General features: G+C 36.8%; 1 protein-coding gene across 12 annotated transcripts in view; it reads right to left on the bottom strand.

Annotated features, from left to right (window-relative positions):
* Positions 1-23510, bottom strand: part of Nrg1 (neuregulin 1) — a 990069-nt gene that overhangs the window by 186102 nt on the left and 780457 nt on the right. For 4 of the 12 annotated variants that reach the window (XM_048792712.1, XM_048792710.1, XM_048792721.1 and 1 more), the window contains exon 1: positions 22860-23450. The exons of 6 other annotated variants lie outside the window; for them this stretch is intronic. In XM_048792712.1, the coding sequence (XP_048648669.1) occupies positions 22860-22959 (100 nt within the window). In that variant the 5' untranslated portion in view covers positions 22960-23450. Of the gene's footprint in view, positions 1-22859; positions 23487-23510 lie in introns of those variants that run through there. 2 more of the 12 variants (XM_048792713.1, XM_048792715.1) reach the window with 2 other exon arrangements.

Genomic DNA, 23510 nt, shown 5'->3' with positions numbered 1-23510 from the left:
AAAAATGGCACAGACATCATTTTTTTGAGAAAATCCAAACTACGACTTTCTCATATACTCATATCTTTCTCCAGTCTACCACAAATTTCAGTTAATTTTATTACCATCCCCTAATTTCTATACCTAACCCTTTAAGGAAGGGAACTTTTATAGTATTAATTAATAAGCAGAGCCAGAAACCAGTAACCACTTAACTATAAAGCAACTTCAACTGTAGAAAAGAGGAGAAAGAAGAAGTACGCCAACCATAAAGGCTAAAACACTCATCCTAAGAAAGGAGGATGTAACCAGAAAAGAATAGTAAATCATGAGAGATGGCAGTGCCCATCATGGATGTCCATATGCCCAACAGAATGGACACCATGTCAAAGGCCAATTGGGGAAGGATCAGAAGCTGGATTGGGAAGAAGGTGTATGCCTAAGGAGCAAAGATCTATAATCTGCTGCTTAGCTTTATTCTGTGCTTGGCTTTAGATGTGTATAGGGATCCTATATATATATGAGAAGGAGGGAAAATATTATTGAAGATATAGGGACAATAATAATATCAAGGGATTTTTATAAAGCAGAGGTGAGTAAATGTGATCCACAAGCCAAATCCTGCCCACCATGTTTTTGTAAAGAAAGTTTTGTTGAGACACAGCCATACTAATTTGCTTATAAATTGCCTTTGAGTGTTTTTGCACTGCAAATGTAGAGATGGCCATTTACAGAAATAGTTTAAGATCCATGTTACAGAACACCATAAGTCATCATGGAAGATCTACAGAATCTTATCTAGCAATTAGAAGCAGCTGGTTTCATAAAGACACAACAGAATGGTAATAATCCACATGGGATCTACATTTTGAGGATGAAAAATGAAATGGGTATACAGAATGAAATATTCAAAATATTGTATGTCAATCTTAAAGGAACAAATCCCCATGTGGATAAGCAGAGGAATAAATGATATGCTTATGATAAATGTGGGCATTACTTGGTTCATACATAAAATCGTAAGCAGAGGTGGGATATATAAGCCTGAAAACAATGGTGGGGAAATCAACCTCAAAGGCAGAAAATAAGTATGTTATGAGTATTTGAATTAGCATTTTATTTTGTGTATTTATTTGATGTGCATGATTTTATTTGATGATGATTTCCTACCTAGAAAAAAAGAGGAAGACTGGTTCACTTAAACTCTGGTAGAAAACCCCTAGGTAAGGATATTTATCAAAGAGAGGACCTGAGGGCTACAAAATGTAAAATTAGAGACGAAATCGTGGAATGTCTCACCCATTCACAACCAGAACAACTACATCTACCCAACAAATGAAACTGCTTTTGTTACTTGATGAGCAGTTTATAAAATCTCCTATTCTGTTTAAATGTGTGAAGTTATAACACTATGCCCTTACTGGTTTGCAATGATTTGCAACTATAATAAAGATGGTTGGAATAAAACGTAATTATAAATTGGGATAATGTATTCTAGTCAAGCAGAAGCGATTTGGGGATTAGAACTGTGACAGTGGCTTATTATTCCAGAGGAAATGAAGTTTGGGCATAATGAATCAAATCTGTACAAGGAAAATATTAGGAGACTCTTTTAATTTTATCTTAGAGACTTTATCCTATACTTTGCTTAGGCTGTATTGATGATATGTGGTGCAATTTGTTCTTGGGATGGCTCTGAGATGATTTATGTCCTTTATAAAATTGAGTTGACTTTTGTGATGGGGATTAGAGGGAAAATGTCAGTTAACTTTTAAATCAAAAATCAAGAAGTTGAGGAAAAAAGATGAAAGACTTGGGGAGTGTGCCACTTATGTAATAAGTGTTTCTAAATCATGTTGCAACTATTTCTTTGAAAGAGGAAATAAGAAAACTGGGTGGGAATCAAATACTTAGGATAATAAATCATAGAGTCACAAATTTTAAAATGCAGGCAACTTAAGAATAGAGGAAAAATAGAAAATAAAAATGAACATAAAAGGAAAAGGCAGCTAAGTAGTAATGAATCTGCTTATAAAACTTACATAAGTTTTGGAATCAGACAATTTAGAAACTGAATTCCAGCTCAGAATCTGATTTTTTTATGGCCATGTATATCTATAATCTGATTATTGCATATATGTAATTATTTACTAACTGTATTACCTTATTATAGAATTCTTGCTCTGTTTTACATTAATTACAAGTCATTCAATTCACCCCATTGGTAAAATTGGGAAAAGAGAGACACGAGAGTTTAGAAATAGAAAAGAAATAAACAATAAAGGCAAGAAAACTGGAAGTATTTACAATAAAGCTTCAGGAAAAGATAAGAGTGAAAATAAACCCTGGCCTTAAAAAAACTAGTCTCTGCTGGTTTGAGTGAAGGCAGAGGAACCTAAAACTTGTTTATAAAGGCTTCACTGAAGATGAGAGAGGAGACAGCACCCAAGAAAGAAGAACACTAAAGCTAGGACCTGAAAATCAACACCTACTCACCTGGCTATAAAATCATGAGCGCACTGGATACAGGGCCAGACCTTAGGAAAGGGGATGGTATTGAAAATCCCCTTGTATGCACATTATTTACAACCAAGTAAAATGACTTTATGAGCATCTCAAACTGCAGGGGAACTAAGATCCTAAACTACTTCCAGTGAGTAAGGAATGGTAAATAGAAATTAATAACAGAGCCCCACACATTATTACTAGTTTTAAATGGAGATGACATTATTGTGTTTTTAATTAGGAGCACTGTCTTTATTGATTCACTTTATTGTCTACTAAAACATAGTATAAAGACTGTAACAAGTTCACCCCTGACTTCAATCCTCCTTAAAATAGCTTTCCCATCATAGACTTTCCAGAACCTACCAAGCACAGCTCACGAGTACATCTATGTACACACTGCCTGGGTATCCTCATATAAAGTACTTTTCTTTCAAAAGCAGGAAGGAATAAGGTAATCACTAATTAGAAGTTTGGTTCAGATGAACTTTCCGGGTATGTGTAGCTTATCATTCACCTTCCGTCCTGTCCATTACCAATACTCTATAACATCATTCATAGTACCATGATTACCTTATCATTGACAACCTGAAAGAGCCACAATCATCAATCATTCAGTTTTATATGTGATATTTTGTCTTAAGAAAGGTTTCTTTCAATGTCTATTACAATAGACGGAGAGAAGGGCATTCAGCCCCCAAATGCAACAATTACATGGCAAAGAAAGGTATCACTTAGCCTCTATTATTAGGTAAAGAATGCTTCTCAACTATTTAAAAATGACTTCCTCCTACATATGTCACAAGTTCAGACTTATAATGAGCTTCAGCCAACTTTGCCGGACACTAGAAGTTTAAAAAAGTTAAAAAAGAAAGCAAATAAACCTGGAAAATTCCACAACACTGGATTAAAACAAAACAAGCAACAGCTATAATAAGAAACCTATTCAAATAGTACTACCAACAACCATACATCTTTACCAACCCTAAGGTTCCACATGGTCACTCCAGTCAGCAGAAGCATGTGTTATGAACTGTTTCATTGTGTTCGAACATTGATAATTTAGTACTTGGATGTATTTCTAGAGCATATTCCTATCCATTACTTGGCAATGCTTGAAATTATAAAAATAGACATAATGATTTCAAATTTCTTCATCTATAATTCAATTTAGGAACTTGTGGATACACCAATACAAAGTCCAAATTCCATCGTGTAAAGCATAAAAAAACTCCAAGAGGCTCAGTGAGTTAGCATTCTCTTGAAGATGAAAGTGATAACAGCTCACTTGGAGGAAACTTACCATTGAAACAAGCACTTGGAGATCTAGGGTGTGTTTTAAACATGCAGGAACAATTGTCAAGAGAGAACAGGCTCTATTACAAAAAAGTGATTCTCGAGCAGTTAGTGACCTATTCCCTCCCATCCATATCCTAAAACACAATATTTTTTGCTTTAATAATACTGAGGAATTAAGACTAACGGAAACACCTGGAGTTGATTTTAAACACTACTTTGTTAGCCCAGGGTATGGTCCAAATCCCATCAGGCTAAATTTCACCCTTGACCTGCCAAATATGATTACCAGAGTCCAGTCACTTCTCTGAGTCCTGCAGCTGTTCTTCCCCCTCCCTTCATAGTCATCACATCTACTTCTCTGCCCAGAACTCCAACGGCAGTGAAAGCACCCATTGCCAATTCAAGTAGAACAACAATTTCTGCAATTGACCTTCCCAAGCAAGCATGCCTGTGTTTACTACCACTGCTAAACTAGCAATATGTGGAATCCACACACCTCCAGAAATCCCAAGAGCACTTTCATTGGTGATGGCCTAATGCAGACACTGCTGGGTGAAATAGCAACTTATGAGGGCTACAGCAACTGTCACACAGTTTATTTAAAAAAGAATCACAGGACATCCAGAGTGTTTAAGTTGCAGGCAAGGCAGAATGTGGAGCTTCAAGCTCACCTATGTACAGATCCTATAACACCAGGTGATGGACTACCAGGCTGGAACCTTTTTCCTGACCCAGTTGTCAAATCATTTAACATATCATTTTTCTTTTGAAGACTAAAGATTGAACAAGTCAGGCTACAGAGGTCTTTTGATTTGTTTTGTTTGGGGGGGAGTTGTTTGTTTTTGTTTTTTTCCCTGTACTGGGGATTGAACCCAGGGATGCTCTATCATTGAGTTACACCTGAAGTCCTTTTTATTTTGTATTTTGAGACAGGGTCTCCCTAAGTTGCCTATTCTGGCCTTGAATTTATGATCCTCCTAGGTCAGCCTCCAAAGTAATTGGTATTATAGACAAGTACAACCCAAAGGCTAGAGAGAGTTTTTGGTTTTTTGTTTTTGAGTACTGGAGATTGAACTCAGGGGCACTCGACCACCAAGCCATAACCCCAGTCTTTTTTTTTTTTTTTTTTTTTTNTTTTTTTTAATTTTTTATTGTGGGTTGTTCAAAACGTTACAAATTTCTTGGCATATCATATTTGACACTTTGATTCAAGTGGGTTATGAACTCCCACCTTCACCCCATACACAGATTGCAGAATCACATCAGTTACACATCCATTGATAATTAATGATCCCTCTTCCAACAGAGGGGAAGTTTTTCACAATAATCTTCTGGTTAGGAGAAAAACTAAAATTGCTAAGTGTAACATAATTAACATCATCTGTAAAAGATTTGACAGAATAGATAACACTCAGGACAAATTCTGAGGAAATCTTTTGAATCTTAAAGATAAAAGCAAAATACATCGACAATCGCAAGCACTTTTTATTTAAGGGCACTTGCCCATCCTGAAGAAGGGACATAACTCATGAACTAAGACCTTACAGTAGAACTTCTCCACATTAGGCTGAAACTCCAAAAGGTTATACCTGTGAAGAACCCAAAAGTAGCTATACCCACAGGGCAAGCAAGTCTCAACCTATTCTCTTCTAACCTCAGAAAAAAAAAGGGGACATTGTACTGACCCTGAGTGAAATGGAATGGGAAAGCTGAGGCCACAGACAAACCCCAGCAAGGATAGGCTGGTAGGCCAGAACCTCTGACCATCAACTTGGTAGTGTTCAAAGTACACAGCAGTTAACAAACAAATCTTCTTGGCAAGAATGCACTGTGCTACACCTGGAGGAATGCCACACATCATTTTTATACAAAAGATGACCATCCCAGAGTCAGACACAACCAAACACAGTAAGTAGTGAGAATTAACACAGACTGAAATCATCACACAAATTATGAAACAATTATGCTTACTCTGTTGAAAGAAAGAAAGGACACACTTGAACATATCTTTAAGGACTAGGAAAACATAAAATGCAATATAGAAAATATGAAAAAGGACCAAATAAAATTGCTAGGAATGCAGGGGGGATGGTAATTAAAATAAAAAACTTTATGGATGGTCTTGGCAATGCAGAAGAGACAAGGAGTGAAGTGGAAGACAGATCAGAAAAAATGTAGTATCAGAGTTAGAAAAAATATGGGAAATTGGAGAGAGGAAATAAGAAAACTGAGGACTACAGTTAAGAAGGTCAAACTTAATTTTAGTTAAAGTTTCAGAAGGAGGGAAGAGAGTGAGTTGCAGGAAATCTCTGAAGGTATGTGGATGAGATTTTCCAAAATGAAGCAGATCCACATGTTCAAGAAGTCCAACGTCCTGAGCAGGAATAAGGAATCTGCTTCTAAACACAGCACAGTGACTAAGGGGGTGGATATAGAGAGGACATACCCTTGAAACATCCAGAGAAGAAAGGCAGATCATCTTCAAAGGAGTGGCGGTTAGACTGACATCTAACTTCTCAACAGCATCTGATAGATTAAAGCACATTCAGGACTAGCCGCATCTTGGTTTTAGACCAAACGATATGTTTTACCTAATGCCATAATTGCATGCTGACTAAGACCTTTCTCTGAACCCTTTCTCAAGGTAATGGCAATAAAGAGGATATAAATTTCTGAAAATAATTCTGAAACATTCGGCAGCTTTTAGCTTTATTACCCAATAATGTGGTAAAGACTCTGTACTAGAAATAATGGTGCTTGGCTTATAAGTTTCATCTGTGTTAAAGTCTTCCCACCAATCAATTAAAATACCTTCCTGGAGCTGGGCCACAGAGAAAGAGAAGAAAAAGTAAAATTGATTCTTCCCGGGTAATAAACGGACCTTGAGAAGATACACTTAAATATATCTCTGGGCCACTGATAGAGTACCTGATGCTTGCCTAATAACTTTTTTTTTCCAGATTTGGCTTTAAGAAATCAAATTTTTCTTTCATATATTTCTCCTTAGAGCTTTCATTTGTACTTTACATCCTAACAATAAATCCTTAATTACAATTATGATAATGCCAGAGAGCATTTTACATATCTGTGTTGGGACTCAGTGACTCTGATGTTAAAAAGGCAACTAAAACAATTTCACATACATATCCATGGTGACAATCACTGTGGTTTAATCCACTTCACTTAAAAAGCAGTCTCCTGCTTGTCTAATAAAAGTCTTGCTTTATCAAGAGAACAGATACATTTAGGAATTTTGTAATGGAAAGTTTAAAAGGTTCCTTTCAATGAACAGCTTGATGACAATTCAGAGTTACTAGAGAGAAAAAAAATATGGGACCATAAATCATCTTAATTTTTTTAAGAGAGAGAGAGAGATTTTTAATATTTTATTTTTTTAGTTTTCAGTGGATACAACATTTTTGTTTGTATGTGGTGCTGAGGATCGAACCCAGGCGAGCGCGCTACCGCTTGAGCCACATCCCTAGCCCCAAATCATCTTAATATTATGATCCTTCCACTAAGATAAACAAGAGGACTAAAAATCTACTTGATGAATTTAGTAGTATGTTTCCCAGCACCTCTGGAAAAGATGATTTTAGTAGTATGTTTCACAGCACCTCTGGAAAACATACAGAGCCTATATCCAAATATAAAATGGAGTACATAGAAAGTTAAGGATGAAGAACCAAAACTAAATCTAAAAACCATGTACCCCTGAGGAAGAAATTATATAATGTGATATCATCACATCATCATATAATTTTCAAAGCAAAAATATTAGGAATTTATCAAAGTCTCTGTCTAGTTTGCATGTTTTACTGCTTTACACTGGCTTAATAGAGGTTAAATCCCATAACTCTTACCAATCATACATTGTAAGGAACAACTAAGCTAACGGCATCTGAGAGATCACAATTCATAGCCAATGCCTAGTTTCTATTGAGAACTTCATTAAAAAGACTTCTGCACTTGTGATTTATCAATATATTTATTACCATGCACTATATTGTCCTAAATAATTCATATACCTAAAAGAAATTCTAGATATATTAACCACATTACTATTTCACCCACCAAAAATTGTTCTATAGGAGATAAACTCTTTCCTACATAAAACCAGTTTGTTATTTTCCTATACTTTATATGACTATTATTTTTCCTATGCCTTAGACTTTATGAAAACACACCAGGCTCTAGGTGACAACACACCAGGAACATACTACATAAAATTGGAGACCACTGGCCTAATAAAATCAGACTCTGAATCAGTTTTGTTTTTTTTTAATCTAAAATTTTGACTTCGTATCTAAATCAACCTTATTAAGCATGAAACAAGGAAATAAAGCCCAAATGAATGTGGAAAATTGCACAAATTTAGTCCTTTAATCTTTTGATTGCTGCTCAGAACAGTTTCCTTTCCATACCAACACATGGTGGTCCTTCCCAAAGGCTCTTGCTCCCTCTTCCTCTCACGTAATGACTACTTACTGTAAGTTCTTAGAGACTCAAACACACATACACACACACACACACACACACAGAGGCACGCATGCACACCACACACACACACACACACACCATAGTGTATCCAAACCCAACACACATATATGTAGATCACACACACACATACCCTTAGACACACACCACACTACATCCAGGATCAAACACACATACAACACACATACACACACACAAACACTGCTTCTAGGATCAAACATGCATGTACATGCACACACACACACAAACACTGCTTCTAGGATCAAACACACATGTACAAGCACACACACACACACACACACACACACACACCAGACTGAAGTTGTCACCCTCCAACCCTCTCACCCTGAGCTGGGGAGTACTTCCTGGTTATGACCTGGAAGAGCCTTATAACCCATGACTGGCTGGGAATCAGCAATTGTCTGAATTCCCACTTCCTTGGATGAGTTCCCAGTGGACTCTTCAATCCCTTTCTAGCCACTGTTTAATTCCCTCATTAATGGGGCCAGGTAAATGAATCAGCATACTTCCTGAGTTTCTACCACCCTCAAAGGGTCTTATTCTCCTCAAGGCAAAGTTCCTCCATAAGACCTATGGAGTGTCATTTGTGAAGCTCTGGTCTGAAGATGGTTCCCACCATACCTCAGGAAAATTCTGTGAAGCCCAGACAAAAATCATAATATGCTGAGGTTTTTTTCTTTTAAGGCACTAGCCAAATCCTTCAAATAAAGATCTGGACTAAATTAGCATCCTATGAGAGTTGGAAAAATAACTATCTCTCATTCCAACAATCCTCCATCCTTCCCTTTCAAAAAAATTAAATAAATATAAATAAATCCCCCAATGCAAATTGAACTACCACCTCACAGATTTAATAATGGTCTAGAAGACCTTTGACCTTCAACCTCTGGGTTCCTGGATCAGACATGGTTCAGGTTGCTAGTGATAAAATGTCACCATAATTAGTGGTTGGTCATTGGCTTTCAGATGGAAGAGGCAACTCCATGTCTCACAGCAGCTGTCAAGGCATAAGTGCTCATGACCCTTTTCCCATGCACTTCCATTTCACAGAGAGTATCCAGAGAGCCCACAAAGATCTTTTTTTGTTCTCAGGCCTCCTGCATAAGGGGTCAGTGCTAACAAAAGTTTCAGAGCACTAAGCCAGCTTACACCTATACCAAATGTTAATTCACACACACACACACACACACACACACACACACACATACACACACACCTCTGTTACCCTCGTCTTCTATGTTATCATATTATGACTTTACTGGTCATCTTGTCAATCAAAATTTGTTGGACCTACTCAGGTATAAAACACAGTAATAAGGAACAAAAATATATAAAGGTTTGGCTGATTTTAATTTATGGCAACCCTTGAAATAAAATTGCATCAACACATCTCCCAAGCTAGTCTTTGATGGTAGAGAAATATACTTCTCTTAACAAGAGAAACCATTAGCAAAGAAAGCTAAACTCATATATGGTTCTGACATTAGATTGGAAAGTGCATCTTCATGAAAATTAAAATCCCTACCCAGAAATCTGGAGGACTGGGTTCTAGTGCTGGGATTCATGCAGTTTAGACCCTAAGATTATCTTCATCCAAAAAGATGTAGTTCAAGCAGATGAACTTGTCAGTTCTAACACTTTATGATTTTTCTCAAGACTAATGTAAACCTTGATATTTAGGCAGTTATTAATATTAATATTTTCTCAGTACTTACCAGGAACAATTATTTATTTGTACATTTATTTATTTATTTAACAAGCTCTTAGTATAGCAAACATTAGGAACAGGCAAAGGCAAAGTAATCTATGAATATTAATTTTTTTAATTGCATCAGTTTAATTAATTTTAACTACTTCTATATATACAACAGAAAATGTAACAGAAACAATTTAGGGTTAACAAGAATTGGGCACTGAACAACTTCTATTTTCAATTCATCCATCTGAATAATTAAGCACCAATTAATATTTACTGAGAGATTTAAAATAAATTCTGCAAATTTAAACCACAAAAATAATGAATGGTCAATTTAGGAGCAAATCCATACATCCCTGGTATCGGTGATTTGCACTCATACTTTCTTATTAACTGACAGTACAAAATAACTAAATAGCTACCCAGAAACTTCTACAACTCATTGTTTTAAGCAAATTAGTGCAACTTCCATATTCATTCAGTCACTGAATCAATTCTTAAGAACAAAAACTATGGTCCCCGTACTTTGCTGGCCCCTGGTAATAACATATAGCATAAGGTTTTGTAAAGATTACAGTGAAATATAAACTGCTAAAATATACATATATATATTTACTCAATTTAAAGTTCTTCTAGGTGGATACAGTGGTTTATTTCTAAAAATTAAAAATATTAATGATAAAATTAAATGCTCAAAATACAATTGAGTTCACTGTCACCTCTGAACAGCAAACAAAAACAAAAATAGGACATAAATAAATATTCAAAACATATTTTCTGTCTTGTTAAAAAAAAGTCGGTAAAATGTAGAAATGTTGCCAACTTATTCATATACATGTATGTCCTGTTTAACAGCTCAGCATCTCTACCAGCTCAGGAAATACTACTTCAATAGCCTAGTAATCAGACAAATAATTCTATAGAAAGTAAGTCTAATCTGTGGCTCCAGCCCTTTTAAGTATATTATTCATTAATACTATTTTTTTTCAATGCTGGAGAGTGACTTAAGGGAATTGCACATGTTAGGCAAGCACTCCACTACTTAAGCTACACTCCAGCCTTCTTAATACTTTTTGAAACTAATCAAAAAGAGAGCCAGTAGCCAAAAAAAGGATATAACCACATATCCAGGAACTGTGCGATGCTGTACTCATAACCTGGATATGTATATCAACATGGACTCATTTCTCATTTCCTAGAGGGACCAGAAACACACAATTTCCATGGGGTTTTCTACCCCCTGCCACATGACAATGCTAAGGATGCCCATTCTTTGCTTAATTTATGAAGGAGTTTCTAGCAAAGACTGCTATACACACAATCAAAAACTAGATTCTTATAAGGATGGAAAAGGGTGTAATATGTCTGTATGTGCATGTGTGTGTGTATGTTTATTATAGTGAACTAGACTACTAGGAAAACACTGGGAATCTTTCAAAGGATTATTTCTTTCTATGAGTTCATGTGAGAATTATAAAACCAAATTGGAGGTGAATAGCAGCCAGGAGCAGTGGCGCACACCTGTAATCCCAGTAGCTCTGGAGGCTGAGGCAGGAGGATTTCGAGTTCAAAGTGAGCCTCAGCACTTAGCAAGGCCCTTAGTGAGACCCTGTCTCTAAATAAAATATTTTTTAAAAGGGCTGGGGATATGGCTCAGTAATTAAGCGCCCCTGGGTTCAATCCCCAGTACCAACAACAACAACAACAACAACAACAAAAAAAAACTAGAAAAGTTGGGGATGAATAAACTTTTTTTTTTTTTTTAACCCAGGGCCTCACACATGCTATGTAAGTACTTTACCACTGGGCTTTACTCCCATTCCTTTTTTGATGGTCTGTGAATAATGTAAACAACAGTTAAAAATTTAAAAATCTACCGTTTCTTTCAAAATATCAAACTAGAGTATAACTATTTCTATAGATATGTTTCCTTCCTGTCAGTTTCAAGGCAATTGGAAAACACAATATAATCAACATGTTATCAAAAAAAAAAAAAAGAAAGAAAGAAAGGAAAAGGAAAAACCCTCAAGACATAAGTCTCCCATTTCTGTTGAATTTAATATACGGAAAATCATGTATTTCATTTTCCATTCAACTCAGTATTCAAATAATTGGTTTTCTCTTGACAAACCCACCAGCTCATTTCCATAATTCCTGTAAGTATAACTCTTTCCCAAAATGGATAATGCATGAGCAATACCCTTAGGGAAGATTCCAAGTATATAGCAAGGTGACCTCACTAAAACAAATTATAATCACAATCTATTTTCTGTATTTGATCTTATCCTTCTGGGGACAATATACTGACCTTCAATATTATTCCCAGAAATAGATGACAATAATTTTCAGTATTACTTCAATTATAACTGTTTATAAAAATCTACCATCTCATGGGCTTTGAGGCAGCCCTTTCCCTTTTTTATTTATTTAAAAACAATTTCAAGTGAAGAATGTGAAGGGAATACTATAATTTTCAACAATGAAATGCTGTACTTAAAACCAATGCTTGCTTCTATTTTACTCTGTTGGCAGAGAATACAATGAATATTAAAAGAATATAAAGAAGGTTTGATACATATGCACAAAAATAATGTCTTTTTACTATACAAATGAAAAACAATTTCAGACAATTAACTTTTTATACCACATAATACAATAGGCCCCAATCAAATTAATTCACAAACTACATTCATCTTTGCTTCTGGCTGGGAAAATAGAAGTCAACAGGCATATGTAGAAAAATGATTCTCATGCATTTATTCTATAAATATCTGTATGCAAGTATTCTATCAGGTAGTGTTGCGCAATACAAAGTTACCCAATAAGTTATTTTTTACTTCCAAATATGGGAAATTAGGAATGGGAGCATTGCATCTAAAGAACTAATGGGCATATATTTTAAGAGACTGGAGGTGTGTGTGTTCTGTGTATGTGTGCATTCATGAGTGTATTTAAAATACAAGTACATTTAACATACTATTGTAATAATGAGTAAAACACCATGCACCATAAATGTTCTTCTGCTGTAAAACTGAGTTTACCTCTAGGCCAAAGATCATGCTAAATCTCAGGCTAAGAATGTCCAACTCTGATTTTTATGAATGTGTTCTATATTTGGTATCCCACTCTCAACAATGTTTCAAATTTCTCGGATCAATGCAAATATGTATTTCATATGTATTATCACATGATATTTATTTACAAAGAACTTTCATGTATAAGACCCTATGTACAATATTTATAAAGTTACATTCTGAGGGCTTAATATTGGGAACACATTGATGTAGCCCTACAGATAAAAACATCATTAGATGAACAAATAATGAAAAAAATGCTCAGATTTTCTTCAAACAACTGATATTTTAAATGAAAATAATGTTTTTAGTCTCTACTGTATACCAGGAACAATGCTAAATATTAGCCCTCAGAACTGCCTCAAGAATCACATAAAATTATTGTCCACAATGTATAAATGTAGAAACTGAAGCTTATAGAGTTTTATGCTGACAGAATTACAGTAGTGGTAAGGGGTGTATCCGGAGTTTCTCCCAAACCCCATGAGAATACACAGCCTTGTCTCTTAACCACTGTTGTGTTCTAACTTCCAAGAATACCTCCATGTCCAGGACTAAAACTAGGACTTCCTGTCCTAGAATGGACTTAGTTAGTAGGCCTGACCAGCATTCCAGTATCACAGGGGACATCCACTTGACGGGAATTAAAGTCACATTCTCATGATGATATGTTCTGGGCTGCCCTACATGGAAAGAAGAATTCTCATTTGGACTGCTATTTAGGAAAGAGCACAATTTTTTTTTCCTTCCTATTTTGGTGGCCACATTGTGATAAGAGAGTTCTAGTTTTATGTGTGTACCTATGTATGTTTATACATATATTTATTTTGTGGTACTAGGGATTGAATGCAGGGTGCTCTACTAATGAGCTACATCCCCAGCTCTTTTTATTTTTTATTTTGAGATGGAATATAACTAAGTTACCCAGGCTGGTCTTGAACTTGGAATCCTCCTGCCTCAGCCTCCCAGATACTGGGATTACAGGTATGCACCATCACTCCTAGCGTTTTATTTTTAAAGTGAATAGGCCAGATGATTTGGGGAGAAGGCAAAATACTAATCAATTCTAGAGTGCTCCAAGTGTCAGAATACTGTTGATTTGGAGATATCTGAAACACTGGTTTCAAGACAGGACCACCACCTGTAAACCTAAGCTGAAGAATATATATTTTAGAGGGATATTTTTTCCATCCCATCCCAGAAAGAATATGTAGATGTGGAATATGCAAATTTGGACTTAAAATGTGAGTCATACTCTGTACTTCCTTCCATCTAGTAAGTTTATAGATAATAAAAATATCTTAATTAGCAAAAATACCATTCAAACTTTTACAGGATCCTTAAGAGGATGAGTTAAAATGTCCTATCTGGATTTTATATGAACTGCTGACTACACAAAGTGTATGTTTTAATCTACGTCAAACCCGAACAGAGTTTCCAGAAAAAGTAAACCCTTTCCAAACCAGTCTTCATGCTAAACTCATATATTACATGAATATAAAAAATGAACAAATACAAAACAATTCTTTCATTTAAATACTCATAACCCTGAACATAGTATAAATTCATAACTAGAAAGTAAGTCTTCCAAGTTGAAGGCTGGGGAGAGAAGAGAGAACAAAGGGAAGTTCCACAGGAAAAAAGCATATATGGAATCATGTGAAACATAATACAAATGTTCACCTGGTAGGCACTAAATTATAATGTGTTATATCTAAAATGACTCTTCTTATCCTGCAGCCTTTATTATGTCAACTACTGTTAGAGCAAGTTATCAATCCTCCTCTGTTTCCCTTATCATCCTACAGTGTCAAAGCTTCCAAGGAATAATGTGAAAAGGAAAGAAGAGACATTCGGAGACCACCAAGAAATTTTCTAAATTCCGATAAAATTAAGAATAGAAAGAATACTTAATTCATGGCAGACATATTTTTAAACATTAAATAGCAACATATGCTATCTTTATAAAAACTGCTGCCTCACTATGAATATTAGATTTCTTTTAAATATCTGTTACCTATCTCCTTCATTTTTTTCTTATTCTTTGATTCTTGGATGCCTTTCTAATCAGTTCACATATCAAGTGTTATTTCCTATTATTATACTCAAATGAAAATCCTAAATCACATACAAAACAGCTAAGAAAAAAAAGTTATAATGTTTGAGGCTTTTTTAAAGAGAAATTCTAAATTTAGAAATTCTAAAAATAATCAATATTCAAATTTTGCCTTATATCAAATTGAATATTTCTGAGGAAAAATTGTAAAATGTTTGGGAATTTCAACTTTCAAATTTGGAGTCCTTCAATATAATATATATACAAATATACATTGAAAATATTTTATCATATTTATAAAAACTATTTTATGAAAAAAGAAATCATTCCAGATTGGAATTTAGACATTTCCTTGTAGACTTTAGAGTCACTATGGAATAGCTAAAGAGACTATGACATGCTTTAAAAATGTAATTTAAGTATCTAAAATTGTGAGATTATATGTAATAATGAAATGCATTATAAGCATATACACTTTTAAAAATTTGCTTTATTGAAATCCAAACTTTATAATATAAATCATCTAATAATGAGATGCAATTTCACTTGAAATAAAATTCTTGCTTATTAAAACTACTAGAAAAAATGAATTGATGTGGAAATGTGAAAGTGAGTAAAGAGCTTTTTTGGTTTTCATATCATTCCATAAAATAAAAGCCTAGAATTACTCACCAATCATCAATGTTAAATTTTGTGGTAGAATTTTACTACCTTTTCCTGTAAGGAAAAATGCTAATTGCCTTAGCATTTAGTATACTAACTTTATACTGAATCCATTTTAAGTGGATATCATATGAGCTTAACTGTTGATTGGAGAAACTGCCATTGCTTTAATTACTTCCTATCCCAGATTTATTTTATAAATTACTTTAATCCCCTTTAATTACTAAAACTTAAAAAAAAGATTTCTTCAAAGTTGTCATTACTATGTTATTTAAAATAACATGTAAAAACATAAAGTCAAATTACTAAAGACCCAATATTAGATTAAACTCTGTAACCCTGACAATATTGAGCCATGTATGAACTATAAAACTGACAGTTTCCTATGGTTCAATCTAGTGAAATGGGCCCTGACTCCCATATCATTGAAACTAAAACTTAACAGCTTTTCAGGGGAGGCAATTGCCTGTTCATTGAAGTTGCCAGAGGTTTGGGATACGGTGGCAGAGCAAAAGCTATCTTTATCAGTGATGCCATTCTTGGAGAAAAAAAAATGTGAAGAATATCACATTTTTAAAAGGGAGAGGAAGTAATATCATAGGAGTAACTCACAACAAAAATGAGAAGCACGGGGTAGAATAAACCATGAGCAAGTAAACCACAAAAACAGGGTTGTGTGACAGTATTATACAAAGAATTAGTTATTCCATGATCTAAAAGAATTAATTACTCAAACCTGTGTGTAAATCAAAGTAGGGCTCTTAAATACTGAAGCCTGGGTCAAGGAAACAGAGGGATAAGCAAAATGAAAACAAATCTATTAAACACCATGTGTTCAATTTTGATGCTTTCACATATAATTTTACAATGCCAGAGTAAAATTTTCAAATACTACTAAATCTTTTTCTGGGTATCACTTGAATTTATTGGACAAGAAATGCTTGGAAGATTCTTAGAGCTGCTTGGCTCCCTGGGGAAAAGGTGCCAGAGAAGATCAGTCTGACAGTCTGCAAGTTCCCTTGATGGCTGCATCATCACCATCAGAATGATGCTTCAGAATATTCTGATTCAGAATTCTTAATGAATTCAGGATATTTGGTTTTGCTGGAAAACAAATTCCATTTGAAGCAGCTAACACTGAGGGACTCATGATCCTGTTCCTTCCAGGAGATTGCCCAGAATATTGCAGGAACTTAAAAAAAAAAAAAAAGTCAACCTTTGGGGAATAGCAGTGTGATGCTCTTGCAGCACCCTCTGGAGGCCACAGAAAGGTGACACTGTTAAAAGAAAAAACTGAAGAGAATTCTGACCACCTCTGTCTGGCCTGTCCAGAGGCCCAAGAACTTCACAGATCTCACTTGAGGAGGAAAAAAAAAAAAACAAAAAACCACATTCACCAATCATAATCCAGGATACATAAGAATTATGCATAAGTCATTTAGTTTACAAATTGAAAAGAGGAACTGAAGTTGTAGCTCAGTACTAGAGTGCTTGCCTTGCCCAGGTGAGGCCCTGGGTTGGATCCTCAGCACCACATAAAAATAAATAAATAAAATAAGTGTGTTCATCTACAAGTAAAATATTTTTAAAAAAACTGGGAAAGAGGTCCAATATGAAACATTCTCCATAACTTTGTTACTTAATTTTATTGTTAAAAAAAAGCACTGATTGGTATATTTTCACATGCTACACTCTGAATTCTTGTGGGAATTTATTGCAGAGGCTTTTTCAATATTTTGAGGAGAGGGATGCGGAAATTTTCATTAACAAAAATCTAATTCTGTGCAGATGGTTATATAGGATATTATTAATTAGCAAAATTCAAAGTAACCATCTTCATGCTTATTAAAACTGAGACTAAATTAAGCTGTTTCTTTTTTCCGTAACACCTCACTTTTTCTAAAGCAACAAACACTGACATCTATTGGTACTATGGTAGTTTGCTTTTTTTTTTTTAATCTACTAAAACTTATGCAAATTCATAGTCTCATGACATCAACAGAATTAGGATAAACCCAAAATATCTGCTTGTTCTTTTGGAAAAATTTTATTTTATGTACTTTAACAGATACATTTTTTCCTCTAGTTGAAATAAATCCATTATTCAGCTAATCAAATATGATTAGCTTCGGTTTTCTGCTTCCTCTATTTGCCAAGTGAAGAGCTATGGGGTTAACTAAACTATCAGAAGTCCATTTATTTGCCTCTTTGAGCAAATAAAAATGACTCACCTAAAATATTGACATTTGTTTATTTTCTTCTATCATGACACAAGACACCAAATTAGCAATTCTTTTAAAGTCAAATTTAACTTGTTACTTTGAAAAGGCTTCAGGACACTGATTTAGTGAGAGAACATAACATTCTTAGAACCCTAAAAATACATATAACCATTATAGTAAAGGGGGAAGGAAAGAAAATAGGGAGAAATGTGGATTTACCATATTCACTGTTTTGTTTATATTTGTAAATACCTGCACACAATTCTGTGAACTTAACAGGCAATATACTGTTACTCTTGATAAAAAGATAACAGGACATATTAATGCACATGGTTTTTCAATTGCTGTAATTTATACTAACCCCCAAAGAGAAGATTACACATTCTAGACAACAAAGAGAGATTTAAGCATCAGCTCTAAGTGTTGCCAGAAAAGGAATCACATTTCAAAATCTTCTCATAGGTTGAAACCTCAACATTTTTCTGGGATAAAGTTAAGTTGTACCTCACTGTATTTTCAATATTTATATTGAGTTCAGCACTGTTTTCATAATACATACATGCAGTTATGGAATCTGACATGCTGGTCCACTTTCCTCTATCTTTTCAGGTAGTTCATATTTAATATTTATACCTACACTAATCTAAGGTCAGCATAGGATTTTTTTACCATAAAAGGTAAATTTTGAAAATTCTATCAAATATCTGTGCAAAGACACAGGCAGTTCATTCTTGAAGTAATTTTATAAGAAGAACTTAGATTTAGTAGGCACTTATTACACGTTGGGCAATGTTCAGCATGCATTCCCTGGGATATCTTGTGTACACTTTGCAATGTCCTCATGATAATGATAATGCTATTATTATCCCCATTTCACACACAAAAGAGGAAACTTAGGCACAGAAAGATTAAGTAACTTTCCCATGGCTCTGAAGTTAAGAAGCTGCTGAGCTGTGATTTAAACCCAGGAGATCTGGCTAGAGAGCTAATAACAAGGCCTTCTTCCCTCTTATTGCCTACTATTGAAGCTCTTGTGTATTTTCCACAGGTCAAGTGATACAATACCCCTTGCCTGTGTTATACTATGTGGAACATGGTAAGAATTCAATAAATAGAAGCTCCCTTATGTTCAAACAGGAAAATATTCAGTAAAGGTACTGTTTAAATATGGGTCCAATATTTTCTGATTTTACATATTCTATTTTTTTTCTTTCAACTTTCATCAATATCATTTTTCATATCATGACATTAGCATCCAAGTTTCTCCCATTCTTTCTGCTATTTTAGTTCTTAATAAGTACTATTTCATCCTGTAAGTAATCTTTAATGTTCTTAACAATTATATAAGGTTACAAGAAACCAGGTTGAAACAGATCACTGGACATTCCTACCATTCTGTAAACACAGGCTGCCCTGTTAGTGACAGGGCACTTAATATCCAAGAATGTTTACAAGTACTTCAGCCTGTGGAGCCACTTAGTTAAGGAAACAGGTGGGTGATGTCATTCAGGGAGCACACAGCCTGCTTCTACCCATCTGGGATACTAAGTTTCTCAATTTTTCCACCACCTGTACTCACAAATGCCCCTTCTGCCAGGCATGAAGTAATGCAATAGTTCTAAAACTGGGGTAGGCATGATAATGAATTTATTTTTTCCTTATTTAAAAGAAAACAAAAATATCCTTTGCAGACTGTAAAAATCATATCAGCAAACAGAGAATCATAAAAGGAGCTTATAGTCAAATACTAATTGGAAAAAAAAAAGAAACTGCTTTTGTGATTTAGGTTTCTAAATAAAAGCTTTGAGGAGCCAATTCAATCAATATGAAGAAGCAGGATCTGGGAGGTACTGCATGCAGGAAGCTCAGGATGTTATAGGACTCTTGGCATATGGAACTGATACAAAACCCAGGGCTATGCTGAGGTTGCTAAATTTTGAGCAAGGAGGAATCAATGACCCCAAGGGCTCAGGACCTATTAGAGCCATTATTTTTATGGAATAGATAAATATGCTGAACATCTGCAACCTCAATAGTGTGCAATTCAATATTCAGTATAAAAATGCAGATGCTATGAAACATAGCCATATATGTGTTGCATATCAGCCACACATGTCATATGAAAGTTAAAGAAGATTTTTTCCCCTCCAACAGATGTGTTTATGCCTATGCATATAATATTGTACACAGAGGGGCTGAATGGATGAGTTTCCTCAGTGTTATATCTCCCTGGACTGTCATGAAGCAATGCTATAACAACATCCAAAGAGACAGTTGGCCATTGCACATGCATCATCAAGGAGGTACAGCTTCAGTGGCTGTTTTAAGAAAGGAGTGAAACTTGGAATTGAAGGGAACTGATACAGGAGCAATTCAAGATATCCTTGTCCTCCTAAGTCCTGATTTGGGCTGGCATGGCAAGTATAAACACAGTAGTTATAGCATCTAGAGGTCATTACTTTGAGGATGACTCAGACCAAAAGAGCGTAACACAGATTAAGAAAGAGTGTGGGTTATTTCACAATTATTAGCTATCAGTCAACTATTCTCCTAGGATTAAAAAAGAATACACAGGCAGTTGCCCATTATAAGGGAAATGACAAGGAAAGGAGCACAGATTCCAAAGATTCCATTCAATGCCACATGCTTCTACCTAAAGCTGGTTTCAAGTAGACCATTCTTTTCAAATCAAATGAAGAATAAACACACCTATCTAGTTTAACAAGTGCAATTTGTCCTTGAAGGGGATAAAAAGCCACCCCCCCTCAAAAAAAAAAAAAAACGATTACTACATGACAGGACAGACAAATATACTAAAAACTAGCCAAGAGACAAGTTTATCCCATTTGGGGAGGGAAAAAAATGGGGAGAATGTCACTCAAAGATTGGTTTGGAGGGGATCACAACTGCTTGGAAAGCAGAATCAGAGCCACCAAAGAAGTTCTAGAACTCTATATCAAAAGAGAATATCAGGTAATCACAGAACAGCTGCCTACCTAGTAGATAAGATCTGCAGGGCACAAAATGATTGTTTTCCCCCAAATCTCTCCTCCACAGAGCCACTGGCTTGTCTGCAATGTTGATGTTGTGGTCCTTCTGCTGTGAGTCCTTGATAAAATGTAAACTTGTCTCCTGAAAGGTATGCTACTTCCGGCCATTGTCCCTCCTTATTTCATGAGTCCATCTAAAAGGACCACAGAAACATCTGAAGGCAATGCATGAACAGACAGAAACACCACAAATGGGATAAGAAACTCCCAAATAACTCTATAATTTTACAGTGTGGGTTAGGTCTAAGATCTCTTTAAGTGAGCATGATGACCTTAATAGAGTATTTACAGAAGCTGCCAAACTGGCTCCACATTTCATACTATGTTCAATAAACTGCTATACTGTATCTCCAAAATAGGGTAAAAGTAAGGAAAATTTCAATCTCCCCTCAAGAGGGCTAATGAGCAGTAATTAAGGTGAATCTGATCAGCAGTGTCTTATTTTAGAAGCATGCACACGAATGAATGGTCGGTCAGTGGCTAAACAATTACTCTCTGTTCAATTTCTGTTTTGCTCAAAACCCTGCTTAAGGTCTCTGCCAATAACCCAGGTCCTGAAATGCTATCAGTGATTCCAATGAGAACACTAAGCAAATCTGGTTTGTTTTCTTCCTGCAAGGAACAGAAAAATATTTGTTTATCTTCTTTAGCCACAATTTACCAAGTGCCATTGAATTGATTCTTCAGAAGTACTTCATAAAATGTATGCTGGAGGTATGCTCTAAGTGACTTAGGACCCAGATAAAGCAACAATTGGGAATTGCAGAGACAGGAAGAGAAACAAAACAAAACAAAACCTCAATGCTCATCCCTCACTCCCCCACCCCCCAGCCCTTTAAGCATCTACTTCACTTGATTACTTATAAACAAGTATTTGTTCCAGATGTCTCTTCTGTCCAAGGCAATGTCTAAAGCATTAGCCTTTCTTAGGTATATCTAAGGTAACTCTGTCATTCATGTTGTATTCTGACAAATAGAAGATTTGTTTCTAGAATGCTTTAATTGCTATTTCATTCTACATACAACCAGTAAATAACTGGATTGAAAAATTTAGGTAAACTGTTTTGCTTTCTGATACCTCTTGAGAAAGTCAATTAACCACGTTTGTCAAGATCGTCCTGTAAAACAGAAGTGCTGCGCCAAAGTTTGTAAAACTTACTTGGAGCTGACCTGATTCCTGGCACTGGGCTGAATTTTATCTGCTTCGCTAATCTTTAGGAATCCCTCCCAGCTGCTCTGAGTTTCCCTACAGTAGAAGTGAATCAAGGGGAACGTACGCACACACTGCGACTCTACATCGCTTCCTCTCTGCCCAAAACACTACACCGACGCTCAGTTGCCCACGCGGTCCCTTTCTCGACCACCCCGTGGCCAGGCACTCGCAGAGACGACCAGGCTCTCCGTTCCCGCGGCCGGTTCCCACTTTTCTCGCTAGAGGGCAGACCCGGCCCACGCAAAGCCGTTCGGCGCCAGGGCACGCGCGCACCCAGCCTCCGCTCCCGCACGCGGGTCCCACTCCAGGGTTGGGCTCAGCGGCTGAGGAGCTGGTGGAAGGTTGTGCCAGGGAGCACAGCACATCCACAAAGTCCGGGAGGGTACAAGCCGGGACTGTCGCCCCCCGTGCTAAGCGCAGGGCGTGGGTGTCCAGGTGAAGGGCAACCCCTAGGAGCGAAAGCACCAGCCAACTCAGCGGACACCACGGGGGCATAGCCAGGAGCACAGTGCTCAGGCGGACGCGAGAGGGAGAGGCCACAGCACCGAAAGAGAAGGATGACTGGGCTGGGGCTGAGCACTCACCTGGGCTCCGGTCGCCCTCCGCGGGCGCGGGTTTCTTGCTAGAGCCCCGGTCCTTCTTCTTGCCCTTCCCCTTGCCTCTGCCTTCTTTGCGCTCGGACATCTCTCCGGTGAAGTGAGCGCTGTACGCGTACTGCTGCTGGCGAAGGCGACGCGCGACAAGTTTGGTCCAAGGGTTTGAATCGGTTAGGGGAAAGTTTGTCCCTCAAGGGGAAAGCGAACGACCGGGCTTCGGCGCTCGCCCTGCGCAGGGGGGTCTCCTGTTGCCTGCGGGGAGAAGCGCGGACGCGGCGTGCGGTCTAAAGCCACCTGGAACTGACGGTCTCTCCGTCTAGTAGTCGCCCTCGCTCTTGGGACTGCACCGGTGGCCCTGGGTCCCGCGGCTGGCGACTCCCGTCGTGGCCTCTATCCGCGACCTCGCAGCCAGAACAGGGAGAGTGTTCACCGTCCCGCCCGCATTCCCATCGCCCGAGCAGCGGCCGCCGCTCCTCTCCTGCCCTTGTGCTAGCCGGGAGTTCCGACAAGTTTTGGGGAACTCCTCGCCGGCTCTTTTTCAATTGCCCCACAGCTACCCACCTCCCGCCCCGCAGGTTGGAGGCTGGCGCCTCCTTTTCACCCTCCCCTTGCCTCGCCCCCTCCCTCCTTCCCCACCCA

The sequence above is a fragment of the Marmota marmota genome, unplaced genomic scaffold (genome assembly GCF_001458135.2).
Source record: "Marmota marmota marmota unplaced genomic scaffold, marMar, whole genome shotgun sequence".
Taxonomy (NCBI): domain Eukaryota; kingdom Metazoa; phylum Chordata; class Mammalia; order Rodentia; family Sciuridae; genus Marmota; species Marmota marmota.
Note: the sequence above shows the minus strand (reverse complement) of the source record. Positions and strands in the feature narration are given on the sequence as shown.